At 28.7% G+C, this 14,333-nt stretch overlaps 1 protein-coding gene across 1 annotated transcript in view; it reads right to left on the reverse strand.

Moving 5' to 3' along the window:
• Positions 1 to 1,013: 1,013 nt before the first annotated feature.
• The window catches only part of Mvb12 (multivesicular body subunit 12-like Mvb12), a 46,585-nt gene continuing 33,265 nt past the window's right edge, over positions 1,014 to 14,333 (reverse strand). Inside the window, exons 4-6 of the mRNA XM_075299328.1 lie at positions 1,972 to 2,166; positions 1,518 to 1,899; positions 1,014 to 1,441 (exon numbers count right to left, since the gene is read on the reverse strand). Coding sequence (XP_075155443.1) covers positions 1,316 to 1,441; positions 1,518 to 1,899; positions 1,972 to 2,166 — 703 coding nt within the window. The 3' untranslated portion in view covers positions 1,014 to 1,315. The remainder of the gene's footprint in view (positions 1,442 to 1,517; positions 1,900 to 1,971; positions 2,167 to 14,333) is intronic.

Consider the following 14,333-nt stretch of genomic DNA (forward strand, 5'->3'; position numbering starts at 1 on the left):
TTTTCGACAAATTCAAGAAAATTTATTACACATAATTAATTTTTTTTTCACTTGTTAATGAACATTTTGTAATTTGAAGGAAAAAATTTGAGTTCAAAATTGCCAGAATGTCTTTAGTGCCAAACAAAGTTCAAGATGGGCACATTTGTGGTGAAATTTACAAATTTAAAGAAATAATGTGAGAAGTATGAATTTAAAACTTAAACTTTCTCCAAACATAATAATTCTATGAACTAAAATAAAGTTAAATTGGCTTTAGTGAAATAGAGTGTTCACTTTTTTAGTGTAGTAAAACATGTTTTACGTTTTTGTCTCATAAAAATGTTAATATTAAAGGAAATAAACGGCTTCTGCCGAAAATTAGCTTTTTTACCAAACATCGCCTTGGACTTCGGCCAAAATTATCCACCGCAGTCGAGCTCTAACCAGCAGTAATGTTAATCATACATATTTTCAAATGTTTATCACATTATCTATAGAGACGCAAATGTCGAAAATCGAACTTTATTCAAACATATTTGTTGTTGTGATTTCAGCTTAAAACCATTGCGTGGAGTAAGCCACAAGAGGAGAAGTATATTTGTCAAAAAGTTTAACAACATTTCCTTATATTCGAATCCCAATATTGACTATCTTTTAAAAATGATGTCTGATGTTTGCCAATATTAAAAAATCGAATTCGAATTGTCGACTATATGATATATACGATATATGATATATCTTCACTTATGCTGACAATTCAAACAACCCGAAACCAGTATTTTACAATATTATAAAACGGCGACATTCGACATTTTCAAAAATGACATAAATTGGCTTCTTAAATAAATGGATATAAAATAAATCAAAAAGTCATCTTTTAAATTATTTTAAAAAACCAACATTTGGAATCAACATTTACAACCCCTAAGACAATAATTATAGGCCAATTTCGATTATTTTGTTACATAAACCAATTTGGGTGATAATATCCAAGACAGTTGATTGTGGGTCCATTGAAAACAAAATCAAAATGATATCGCAAATTTGTGTTAATTATATTATATGAAAAAAACAAAATAATAAGATTGCAATTATTTAGAATATAAATTAAAAACTAAATTTAATTATAATTAAGGAATTTACAATGATTTAGAAAACAATTGGTGTTGTTCATATATAATTGGGTATGTCGTTATGTTTTGTGTATACATAGTTACTTAAATATAATACAATAATCATTTTCGTTATATGGGATAATCTACAAATATTTTAAACTCTCGATAAGAGTTGGGATTTCTATGAAACGCTTACAAGTCTAATATGGAGCTGGGCCCTACTTAAAAAATGGGTTCTTGGAAGCTGACGATTTCATGGCACACAAAGTCTGTCTCTCCAATTGAAAATCATAGTCCAGATCTTTTTTAATCACAAAGTCGCTGAGTTGTGGCAGTGTTGAGAGCTATGAATCAAAAAAAAAAAAATGTAGGTGAATTAACTTATAAGTAAATACAACGAAAATATCCTCCTCCACTTACTTCATTTTGTTTTGATGATTTTAACATGGGATTTATTATAAATGGTACACCTTCAACATCGGTATAGGTTCCTAATGTTCCAATACTGTGACCCGATGATGTACTAGTTGTGGGTGGTCTTGGTGCTGGTCGCAGTGGCGAATTCACCTGATATGATTGTATAATTTCTTCGTAATCATGTTCTTCGGCATTTGGTACAGGCGGCAAGGGTTGTTTGGGATCTCTAGAGCCATTATTTAAATTCAAACGGTTTAAAGCTTTTTCCACCTCTGTGCTACCAGAATTATTTTGAGCTGCACCACTTCCTAGTCCGGGTACCGGAGGTGGCAGTCGTGCCGGTATTGCACCGGTTTTGTAACATATTAAAATACCATTTATATCACTGAAAACAAAAAATATGAAAAAAAAATGAAATTCTTGGTAAAATTTTGTGCTAGTCAGTTTCGATTCTTACCCAGCCAGTTTAAAACCTTCTGGAGCAATTTTGAGTTTTGAACAAAGAATCACATCTGTAACGGCATGTGTGACAGTGCCTCTTTTTGAGAGTTTATAAGCAATTTGCCTTTTGCGCCAAGCTTTTTGATCTGTATCAGCTGTACGTGATAGTAAAGAGAATTCCTTGGGTGGAGTAACCTTCTCGGCAATCACTCTATAAAGAAAAAAAATGTAAGATAAACGATTAATAATCTTGAAGAAAATAATATAAAAATCTTAACTAAAAATTATGGCAAAATTTCGTAGGTACCATCAGAAAAAAGTCAACGAAAAATTCTATAGCCGATTTAAAAAATGAGAACATTTTTCTTAAGTTGTCCTTACATAAATGACATGAACTAAAAAAACTTGGCGAAAATATTTTAATTTTACTAAATTCTCTTTCTCTAAACTGAGTTGTTCCTTAGTGCTATTCATCAAAAAATCTCCTTAGGTGTTCCCTTGCGCGTAAGGCCATGTATTTTAGCATGTTTTGTACCAGAATTTCTTCCCATCTTCGACCACGGTTGCCACAGTTGGTAGTTCTACTCAAAAAGGTAAATTTTTTACTGTTTGGCAGATTTTGCAAAATATTCCTCTCCAACTAAGAGGTAATTCATTAATAGAAATAAAATTTTGACAAAACCTTCTATAGAAAACCAATTTGGCAAAATTTTCTATAGAAATAAATTTTTGACAAAATTTTCTATAGAAATAAATTTTTGACAAAATTTCTATAGAAAAAAAAGCTTGACAAAAATTTCTATAGAAATAAAATTTTGGTAAAATTTTCTATAGAAATAAAATTTTGACAAAGTTTTCTATAGAAATAAAATTTTGACAAAATTTTCAATAGAAATAAAATGTTGACAAAATTTTCTATAGAAATAAAATTTTCACAAAATTTTCGATAGAAATAAAATTTTAACAAAATTTTCTATAGATATAAAACTTTGACAAGATTTTCTATAGAAATAAAATTTTGACAAAATTTTCTATAGAAATAAAATTTTGACAAAATTTTCTATAGAAATAAAATTTTAACAAAATTTTCTATAGAAATAAAATTTGTTGTTGTTGTTTTTTTTTTTTATTTCAGCTTAAAACCACGCATTGACTAAACTACAAGTGTAGCTTAACCAACAGAGGAAAAGAATGTTTGTCAAATTTATTTGGGCAGAGCCCTATAGACTGCAAGATGGTTGGATGGACGCACGTTTCGGAATTACCACATTCCTCATCAGCATCCTCTACTTGCAGCAAAACTATCAACCAATTATCAGAATAAATTCAGGCAATTCATTAAACCCAACAATGAACCACACTTGAACCTTCGGAAAAAAGGGTTTACATGATAGCCGGCTTATGCCGAAATAAATTCGTACAAACAAATAAAATTTTGACAAAATTTTCTATAGAAATAAAATTTTGACAAAAGTTTCAATAGAAATAAAATGTTGACAAAATTCTCAATAGAAATAAAATTTTGACAAAATTTTTTATAGAAATAAAATTTTGATAACATTTTCTATAGAAATAAAATGTTTGGCAAAATTTTCTATAGAAATAAAATTTTGACAAGATTTTCGATAGAAATAGAATTTTGACAAAATTTTCAATAGATAGAAAATTTTTACAAAATTTTCTAAATTTTGACAAAGTTTTCTATAGAAATAAAATTTTGACAAAATTTTCTATAGAATTTAAATTTTGATATGTATAATTTTCTATAGAAATAAAATAATGACACATTTTCTGTAGAAATAAAAGTTTGACAAAATTTTCTATAGAAATAAAATTTTGACAGAATTTTCTATAGAAATAATATTTTGACAGAATTTGCTATAGAAATAAAATTTTAACAAAATTTTCTATAGAAATAAAATTTTGACAAAATTTTCTATAGAAATAAAATTTTGACAAAATTTTCTATAGAAATAGAATTTTGACAAAATTTTCAGAAAATTTTTTAAAAATTTTCTAAATTTTGGCAAAATTTTCTATAGAAATAAAATTTTTGGCAAAATTTTCTATAGAATTTAAATTTTGACAAAATTGTCTATAGAAATAAAATTTTGACAACATTTTCTGTAGAAATTAAATTTTGACAAAATTGTCTATAGGAATAAACTATTGACAAAATTTTCTGGAGAAATGTAATTTTGACAAAATTTTCTGTAGAAATATGATTTTGGCAAAATTTTCTATAGAAATAAAATTGTTACAAAATTTTCTATAGAAATAGAATTTTGACAAAATTTTCTATACCTTAGCAAAATTTTCTATAGAAATAAAATTTTTGGCACAATTTTCTAAAAAATTTAAATTTTGATATGTGTAATTCTCTATAGAAACAAAATTTTTAGCAAAATTTTCTATAGAATTAAAATTTTGATATGTATAATTTTCTATAAAAATAAAATATTGACAAAATTTTCTGTAGAAAAAAAAATTCTGTAGAAAAAAAAATGTTGACAAAATTTTCTGTAGAAAAAAGATTTTGACTAAATTTTCTATAGAAATAAGATTTTCACAAAATTTTCTATAGAAATAAAATTTTGACAAAATTTTCTATAGAAATAAAATTTTGACAAAATTTTCTATAGAAATAAAATTTTGACAAAAGTTTCAATAGAAATAGAATTTTTACAAAATTTTCCAAATTTTGACAAAATTTTCTATAGAAATAAAATTTTGACAAAATTTTCTATAGAAATAAAGTTTTTACAAAATTTTCTAAATTTTGACAAAATTTTCTATAGAAATAAAATTTTGACAAAATTTTCTATAGATATAGAATTTTGACAAAATTTTCTAAACTTTGGAAAAATTTTCTATAGAAATAAAATTTTTGGCAAAATTTTCTATAGAAATAAGATTTTGACAAATTTTTCTATAGAAATAAAATATTGAAAAAATTTTCTGTAGAAATGAAATTTTGACAAAATTTTCTGTAGAAATGAAATTTTGACAAAATTTTCTGTAAAAATAAGATTTTGACAAAATTGTATATAGAAATAAAATTTTGACCAAATTGTCTATAGAAATAAAATTTTGACAAAATTTTCTATAGAAATAAAATTTTGACAAAATTTTCGATAGAAATAAAATTTTGACAAAATATTCTACAGAAATAAAATTTTGACAAAATTTTCTGTAGAAATGAAATTTTGACAAAATTTTCTGTAGAAATGAAATTTTGACAAAATTTTCTGTAAAAATAAGATTTTGACAAAATTGTATATAGAAATAAATAAATAGAATTTTTACAAAATTTTCCAAATTTTGACAAAATTTTCTATAGAAATAAAATTTTGACAAAATTTTCTATAGAAATAAAATTTTGACAAAATTTTCTATAGAAATAAAATTTTGACAAAATTTTCTATAGAAATAAAATTTTGACAAAATTTTCTATAGAAATAAAATTTTGACAAAATTTTCTATAGAAATAAAATTTTGACAAAATTTTCTATAGAAATAAAATTTTGACAAAATTTTCTATAGAAATAAAATTTTGACAAAATTTTCTATAGAAATAAAATTTTGACAAAATTTTCTATAGAAATAAAATTTTGACAAAATTTTCTATAGAAATAGAATTTTGACAAAATTTTCTAAACTTTGGCAAAATTTTCTATAGAAATAAAATTTTTGGCAAAATTTTCTATAGAAATAAGATTTTGACAAATTTTTCTATAGAAATAAAATATTGACAAAATTTTCTGTAGAAATGAAATTTTGACAAAATTTTCTGTAGAAATGAAATTTTGACAAAATTTTCTGTACAAATGAAATTTTGACAAAATATTCTGTAAAAATAAGATTTTGACAAAATTGTATATAGAAATAAAATTTTGACCAAATTGTCTATAGAAATAAAATTTTGACAAAATTTTCTATAGAAATAAAATTTTGACAAAATTTTCTATAGAAATAAAATTTTGACAAAAGTTTCTATAGAAATAAAATTTTGACAAAAGTTTCTATAGAAATAAAATTTTCGCAAAATTTTCAATAGAAAGAAAAATTTTTCAAAATTTTCTATAGAAATAAAATTTTGCTAAAATTTTCTATAGAAATAAAATTTTGCTAAAATTTTCTTTAGAAATAAAACTTTGACAAAATTTTCTATAGAAATAAAATTTTAAATAAAATTCTTTATTTTGCCAAGCTTGAGATCTAGATCTCAAGCTTGGCAAAATAAAGAATTTTATTTAAACTGAAAGAGATCGAACAAGAAACAAAATAAATCAAGCGAAATAAAATTTTGCTAAAATATTCTATAGAAAAAAAATTTGGCATACCTTTCTATAGAAATAAAATTTTGACAAAATTTTCTATAGAAATAAAATTTTGTCAAAAAATTCGGATACACTGAAAAAACTGGGTAAGCTTTTTTCAGTGTAATGAGAGAAACTTCTTCTATGAGTGTGTTGATAAAGCAAATATCAGATCGTTTATTACAAGCAGAGGGGTCGTCACCTGGACGCCTCTAACACGTGAATTGTAAAAATATATTTTTTTGGAAGCACATTTAATCATACTTTTTCGTTTTCAATGCCAATTTGTTCTACATTAGTACAATCGTATATAACCAATTAATATAATTAAAACTTTATTATCAACTTAACGACACAATGTTAAAAACTTCAATTAAATAATTTGATATTTATGATATAATTCCATGCTTAAACGCAAAGAGTAATTGCAGCAAAAAATGTGAATTGTGTGGAAGCTGGCTGATAATGTTGATTTAACTCTTAAGTCTTGTCTTTAAGCAGACACACTTGGGAAATACCCGCATTGATTTACATACACTTAGCAGTTGGTTGATCATCATGACTAACCGCAAAAAACGTTGTGAATGTCTACATAGGTGAAATGACGTATTTCTAGCATTCCGTACGTCACATTAGTGAAGTATTACAGATCTATAGATAACTTTTGTGTGTTGTACTTAACGTTGTTTATACATTGCTATCAGAAATCAACAAATTGGCAATGTGCATAGGAAATTGTTATTAAAAATTGATCACGGATACACATTTCGTAGAATATAACTATGTGGTTGTGGTACTACTACAGTAGATTTTATTTGGAATATTATCTCATGACTCACTTCATCTAGAGTGTGTTTGTGGTCTATTTGTTTATTCGTTCTTTCGTTTTCATTATCTTTTGTATAAATGTTTATTTCCTCACTGAAGATAATAAACAATTTTTTATTTTGATAGTGAGACTACACAGAAAAAAAAAAACAAATATAAATTTTATTCCAGTTTGAAGTTTTTTTTTTTCTCAAATCATTGCAATAAAGACTATTCAAGTTATTTTTCGGGAACATAAACTATTAATGTTTATTCAGAATTCTTAAATGATTTATAATATGATATATTTACTTTTAAGTCCGACTGTATGAAAAATTACTCAAATATTCCCAAAATATCATCAATCAAACGACTACAATACATAATTAGCCACAAAACGCTTATATATTTTGGTTGCCATAAGTTTTGGGGGTATAGATCAAACTTATTAATTGTTTGCAAATGAAGCTGTGAATAGAGATATTATAAGATCATAAAAGATCGAGAGTTAAAATAAGGCAATACACTCAAAAACTTGAACCCTATATTTCACAAAAGCCAATTTAACTCTAACATATGTTAGTTCATGGAATTATTACGTTTTGAGAAAGGTTTGTTGACTTCAGCGTTGCTTTTTTTATACCCACCACCATAGAATGGTGACGGGGGTATAATAAGTTTGTCATTCCGTTTGTAACACATCGAAATATCGATTTCCGACTATATAAAGTATATATATTCTTGATCAGGGAGAAATTCTAAGACGAGATGACCATGTCCGTCTGTCTGGCTGTCTGTCTGTTGTAATCACGCTACAGTCTTCAATAATGAAGCAACCGTGCTGAAATTTTGCACAAACTCTTTTGTTTGCAGGCCATCTTCGAACATGGGCTATATCGGTCAAGGTTTTGATATAGTCCCCATATAAACCGACCTCCCGATTTGGGGTCTTGGTCTTATAGAAATCGTAGTTTTTATCCAATTTGCCTGAAATTTTAAATCTAGAGGTATTTTATGACCATAAAGAGGTGTGCCAAAAATGGTGAGTATCGGTCCATGGTTTGGTATAGCCCCATATAGACCGATCTCCCGATTTTACTTCATTGGCTTATAGAAACCGTAGTTTTTATCCAATTTGCCTGAAATTGAAAATCTAGAGGTATTTTCGGGCCATAAAGAGGTGTGCCGAAAACGGTGAGTATCGGTCCGTATTTTAGTATAGCCCCCGTAAGAACGATTTCCCGATTGAACTCCTTAGGTTCTAGAAACCGTAGTTTTTATCCGATTTGCCTGAAATTGTATATATTCCGGTATTTAAGGCTCACAAAAACGTGTATCGGATTAAGTTTTTATCGGTCCATTTGGTAATGCCTCCATATAGACCGATTTCACTTCTTGAGAGTATAGAAGGCGCACTGATCATGAAAACTGCTTGAAACTCAATGTAAAATTTCCAGATTTTATTTCTCGGGTGAAAATCTACAGATTTAAGATTTCAAATCAAGACGGAACCACCGTGTTGCAATGGTTAGCATGCCCGCCTTGCATACACAAGGTCGTGGTTTCGTTTCCTGCTTCGACCGAACATCAAAAAGTTTTTCAGCGGTGGATTATCCCACCTCAGTAATGCTGGTGACATTTCTGAGGGGTTCAAAGCTTCTCTAAGTGGTTTCACTTCAATGTGGAACGCCGTTCGGACTCGGCTATAAAAAGGAGGTCCCTTGTCATTGAGCTTAACATGGAATCGGGCAGCACTCAGTGATAAGAGAGAAGTTCTCCAATGTGGTATCACAATGGACTGAATAGTCTAAGTGAGCCTGATACATCGGGCTCACTTAGACTATTCAGTCCACCTAACTAAAATCAACACCTAACCTAAATCAAGACGTTATTTTATAATTTTCTTGCACGCTTACAAAAGATGTTAATGATTCCTCTAAAACTCAAACAAAAATGGTTCTTATAAATCCAGAATCCGCTATTTGTTGTCAGATTTTGTTAAGTAATGGCTTATTTTCTTTGTAAAAATTCCAACTATACGTAAAAAAACCAAAATTGCTGTTAGTAGCGTTTTTTTTTATTTTATATGAATTTTTATATGGTTTTTTCTGACACATTTTTACTAAAAAAACGCCGTTTTCTAAATTTTTAAGCCGCCAACATCAAAACTACTTACCCGATTTTCTGAGAACGAGTTGTAGACGGCTCAATTTTCTTTAATTTGAGTAGTAGTAGGATCAAATAGGTCTAAGAAGACGAAAGATATGCTCAAAATTGTAAGTGTACCTCCAAAAATTTAAAAAAAATAAGTTCAAAAATTTGTATCTCGAAAACCAAACGACAGAAAAATTTTTAAAACTCATTTTCGTGTTTAGTAGGTCAAAATCAATGAGAAAAATTATGCTAGACACAAATAACAATACGACTGTTGGTTAGTGTAATGGGCCCCCTTGAATTTCGTATATTTTTGTAATTTTTTGCAAAATTCACTTTCACACTATGAAATTTTCTTTTACACATTTTTGTGTTTTGTAACTTGTTTCGTTTTTACATGTAAAAATTGTAAAAACTTTCATGTAATATAAAACATATAATTTTTGTAAGTTTTCAAAATTAATGTTATTTTGTGAGAATATTAACATATTTTAAATTTAATAGAAAATAAAAAATCCCTTGCAAATATCGACATATATCGACGAAACGTCACATGTAACTAAAAATTGTTTTTATTTACATCAATGCAATAGACCGTATTAACTAAAGAAGAATATCAAAAAAAAAAACATAAAATAATACTATTGGCCAAAAACTAACAAATTAAGAAAAAAATTATTGTCTAATCACAGAAAAAAAACTATGTTATGGGAAATTAGGTCAAAATTAAATGTTGACAAAATTTTCTATAGAAATAAAATTTTGACAAAATTTTCTATAGAAATAAAATTTTGACAAACTTTTCTATAAAAATAAAATTTTGACAAAATTTTCTATTGAAATAAAATTTTGACAAAATTTTCCATAGAAATAAAATTTAGACGAAATTTTCTATAGTAATCAAATTTTGACAAAATTTTATATTGAAATAAAATTTTGACAAAGTTTTCGAGGTTAGGTTAGGTTAGGTGGCATCCCGATGTATCAGGCTCACTTAGACTATTCAGTCCATTGTGATACCACATTGGTGAACTTCTCTCTTATCACTGAGTGCTGCCCGATTCCATGTTAAGCTCAATGACCCCCTTTGTATAGCCGAGTCATAACGGCGTTCCACATTGCAGTGAAACCACTTAGAGAAGCTTTGTAACCCTCAGAAATGTCACCAGCATTACTGAGGTAGGAATATCCAGCGCTGAAAAACTTTTGGCGTTCGGTCGAAGCAGGAATCGAACCCACGACCTTGTGTATGCAAGGCGGGCATGCTAACCATTGCACCACGGTGGCTCCGTGGTAGAAATAAAATTTTGACAACATTTTCAATAGAAAATTTTAACAAATTTTTCCATAGAAATAAAATTTTGACAAAATTTTCTATAGAAATAAAATTTTGACAAAATTTTCTATAGAAATAAAATTTTGACAAAATTTTCTATAAAAATAAAATTTTGACAAAATTTTCTATAGAAATAAAATTTGGACAAAATTTTCTATAGAAATAAAATTTTGACAAATTTTTCCATAGAAATAAAATTTTGACAAAATTTTCTAGGTTAGGTTATTTTCTATAGAAATAAAATGTTGACAAAACTTTCTATAGAAATAAAATGTTGACCAAATTTTCTATAGAAATAAAATGTTGACAAAATTTTCTATAGAAATAAAATGTAGACCAAATTTTCTATAAAAATAAAATTTTGGCAAAATTTTCTATAGAAATAAAATTTTGACAAAATTTTCTATAGAAATATAATTTTGACAAAATTTTCTATAGAAATAAAATTTTGAAAAAATAACTATCTTGCACGGAAATTGAACTAAATTGTATTCCAAAATTTGAGATTAGTTAAATTAACGAAAATTTTCTGACATTATTGGGGTTTTAACTACCATTTACGAAATGCATCCTTCTCGAAAAGAAAAAAATGAACTAAAAATAAAGAAAAAAACTTTGGTGCTAGATCATTCCCATTTTAATTACGCTGTAGTTCATTCTTACTAATTTTGAGAAGTGTACGAAAAACTTCTTCTTTTTTGGTTAAAATTGAACTTATTTGTATGTCATTGAAATGTTACTGCCATTTAGTTCACATAATTTTTGAGACATACTTGGAATAAAGAAAAAATCATTGGGCAGGGGAAAATTTCTTACATAATTCTAAAAAAAAGTGGTGTGTGTATAATTTAGCCCATAATATACTTAATTTTTGAAATTTTATTAAAATTTTCAGACTGTATACTCTTTAAAATATAAAATGAATTACACTTTCAGAACATAAACAAATTTGATTATATTTATAAAAAATATATATAAAATACCCACAAACCTCTGTAAACTAATATGTCATATTAATATAAAGTAGAGTATATGCTACGTAGAAATAAATGGCAAATGATCTTACGTACTCAGATGCGCCCATTCATTATTTCGTAGCTTTTGTTTGTCTATTAAAAAATAAAATAGAATATAAATACAAATAAATATAGAGCGCTAACGATAACACAAACAAAGAATATGATAAGATACTCGATTTGAAAATAGTTACATATGTTTATACGACTGAATATTGTATGGACGTAAGGTCAATCTGCAAGTGATAAAAGAAACGTGCAATATAGCAACAGTAGTTTATTCTTTGTTTGGTTTAGTGAATGTCGGGGAACTTAATGCCAACTCATCTGAAAGTAGTTGAGATAAAACAGGTTTCAATAATTTATTTAATTGTTTCTTTTTTTTTTTACTTTAATACTTTTTTTTGATTTCCAGTCAACGATTCGAGGCATTGCGTTAAGAACAATTTTAGTAATCACACAGAAAAAAAGGTGTCTTGTAAATTTAAGGACCATTTTAACTTTCACATATTTAGTTCAACAAATTTACTGTAATATAGTTCATTTTTCGTAAGCACAACGAAAATTAACTTAGCTAAGGGTAAATGTTTTTTAGTTCACTAACTAGGAAATGGGAAGTTTTTTTCCTTAAATAAATTTCCAACACAGTAGTTAATGCATCGTCGATTCTATTATAAAAATACATGGGCAATATAAAAATCTTACTACGAAATGTGGACAATTTACTAAGAAAAAATTTTGTATGAAAACAAATTTTTGTAATAAAGATTAACTTAACGATATTACCGATTCGTATGATGGCTACCTACAGATTATTCCCCTTTTTATTATAAGTTGGAGTGTTTTTCCTCACATTGAAAATTTTAGATAACTTATAGATAGAATTCCAACTAATCAATAAACGTGCTACTGGAAAATGAAGTGAGAAGAGAGTAATGAAATCATTGCATTTTGTGTATATCTCGTATGATTGTTTGTGTTTGTTATTGCGTCATTTAAAGGGTGATACGGTCAAAATTTTGTCAATATAAACTTGACGTATTTCTTTCAATTTTGCATTTAAAAAACCTGAACACCCCTCATTTTGAAGGTGTGTGTGTGTAGAATGTTGCTCCTATTTTGATTTTGGAATTCACTCTTCAGTTGTCAAAATGCCGTCCAAGCAAGAAGAGCAGCGTATCAAAATTTTGCTCGCGCATCGCGAAAATCCGAGCTACTCGCACGCAAAGCTGGCAAAATCGCTAAAAGTTGCCAAATCAAACGTTACAAATGTAATTAAAGTGTTTGGGGAACAGCCAGGAAGTCTGGATCGGGGGGAAATCGAAAACCGGAAGCCGCTGAGACGACAAAGTGGTGCCGGTAGTTTCAAGCGAAACCCTAACCTCTCTCTCCGAGATGCCGCAAATAAGCTGGGTGTATCGTCTACTACCGTGCATCGAACCAAAAAACGAGCCGGACTATCGACTTACAAGAAGGTAGTGACTCCAAATCGCGATGATAAACAAAATACGACGGCCAAAGCGCGATCCCGGAGGCTGTACACGACGATGCTGACGAAGTTTGACTGCGTGGTAATGGACGACGAAACCTATGTCAAAGCCGACTACAAGCAGCTTCCGGGACAGGAGTTTTATACGGCAAAAGGAAGGGGAAAGGTAGCAGATATTTTCAAGCACATAAAACTGTCAAAGTTCGCCAAGAAATATCTGGTTTGGCAAGCCATCTGTACCTGTGGCTTGAAAATCAGCATTTTCATAGCTTCCGGGACTGTAAACCAAGAAATTTACGTGAAAGAGTGTTTGAATAAACGTCTGCTGCCTTTCCTGAAGAAACACGGTTGTTCCGTACTGTTTTGGCCGGATTTGGCATCTTGTCATTACGGTAAAAAGGCCATGGAGTGGTACGCCGCCAACAACGTGCAGGTGGTTCCCAAGGACAAGAACCCTCCCAACACGCCAGAGCTCCGCCCAATTGAGAAATACTGGGCTATTGTCAAGCGGAACCTAAAGAAGACCAAAAAAACTGCTAAGGACGAGCAGCAGTTCAAGGCAAACTGGCTTTCTGCGGCGAAGAAGGTGGACAAGGTGGCTGTACAAAATCTGATGGCAGGTGTCAAGCGTGAGGCCTGGTAATTCGGATTTGAAAAAGCGAAAGCCTAACTGAATATTTTTCCTGAATTTTATACTAATTGAACTTGAAAAAGAAATTTAATTTGATTTTTTAAATAAACGATTTCACCGATTTACAAGCGTTTTCCCTTGACCAAATTTTGACCGTATCACCCTTTAGCTCCCAGCAAATTTTAAGTAGTTGAGATGGTACTACAAATGTTTGTCTACATAGTGGTGAAGGGTATAATATAGTCGGCTCCGCCCGACTTTAGACTTTACTTACTTCTTTTTATTTGACATAGGATCAATGTTAATGAATAAAACTATACCTTTTCGCTGATGGGACTGTTACAACAACCCAAAAAATTCGATTGTGAATAAAAATCTTTTGTAGGACTTTGTACGCAATCCATGGTGGAGGGTACATAAGATTCGGCCTTGGTGCACATTATCATTGTGCTGTTATTATACCAATTCTTAACTAACTATCTTGTGACTTGCCTTTTACCTTATATTTGAAATAGGTTTTGTGTAGCAAGGAAGTAAATATAGAGACTTCCTCTCTGTTCATATACCGCACGAAATGACCCCATTTTGTTATTGATTTTCCTATTATATTTTTTACAATGAGCTTT

The sequence above is a fragment of the Haematobia irritans genome, chromosome 3, assembly GCF_050003625.1.
Source record: "Haematobia irritans isolate KBUSLIRL chromosome 3, ASM5000362v1, whole genome shotgun sequence".
NCBI classification, from domain to species: domain Eukaryota; kingdom Metazoa; phylum Arthropoda; class Insecta; order Diptera; family Muscidae; genus Haematobia; species Haematobia irritans.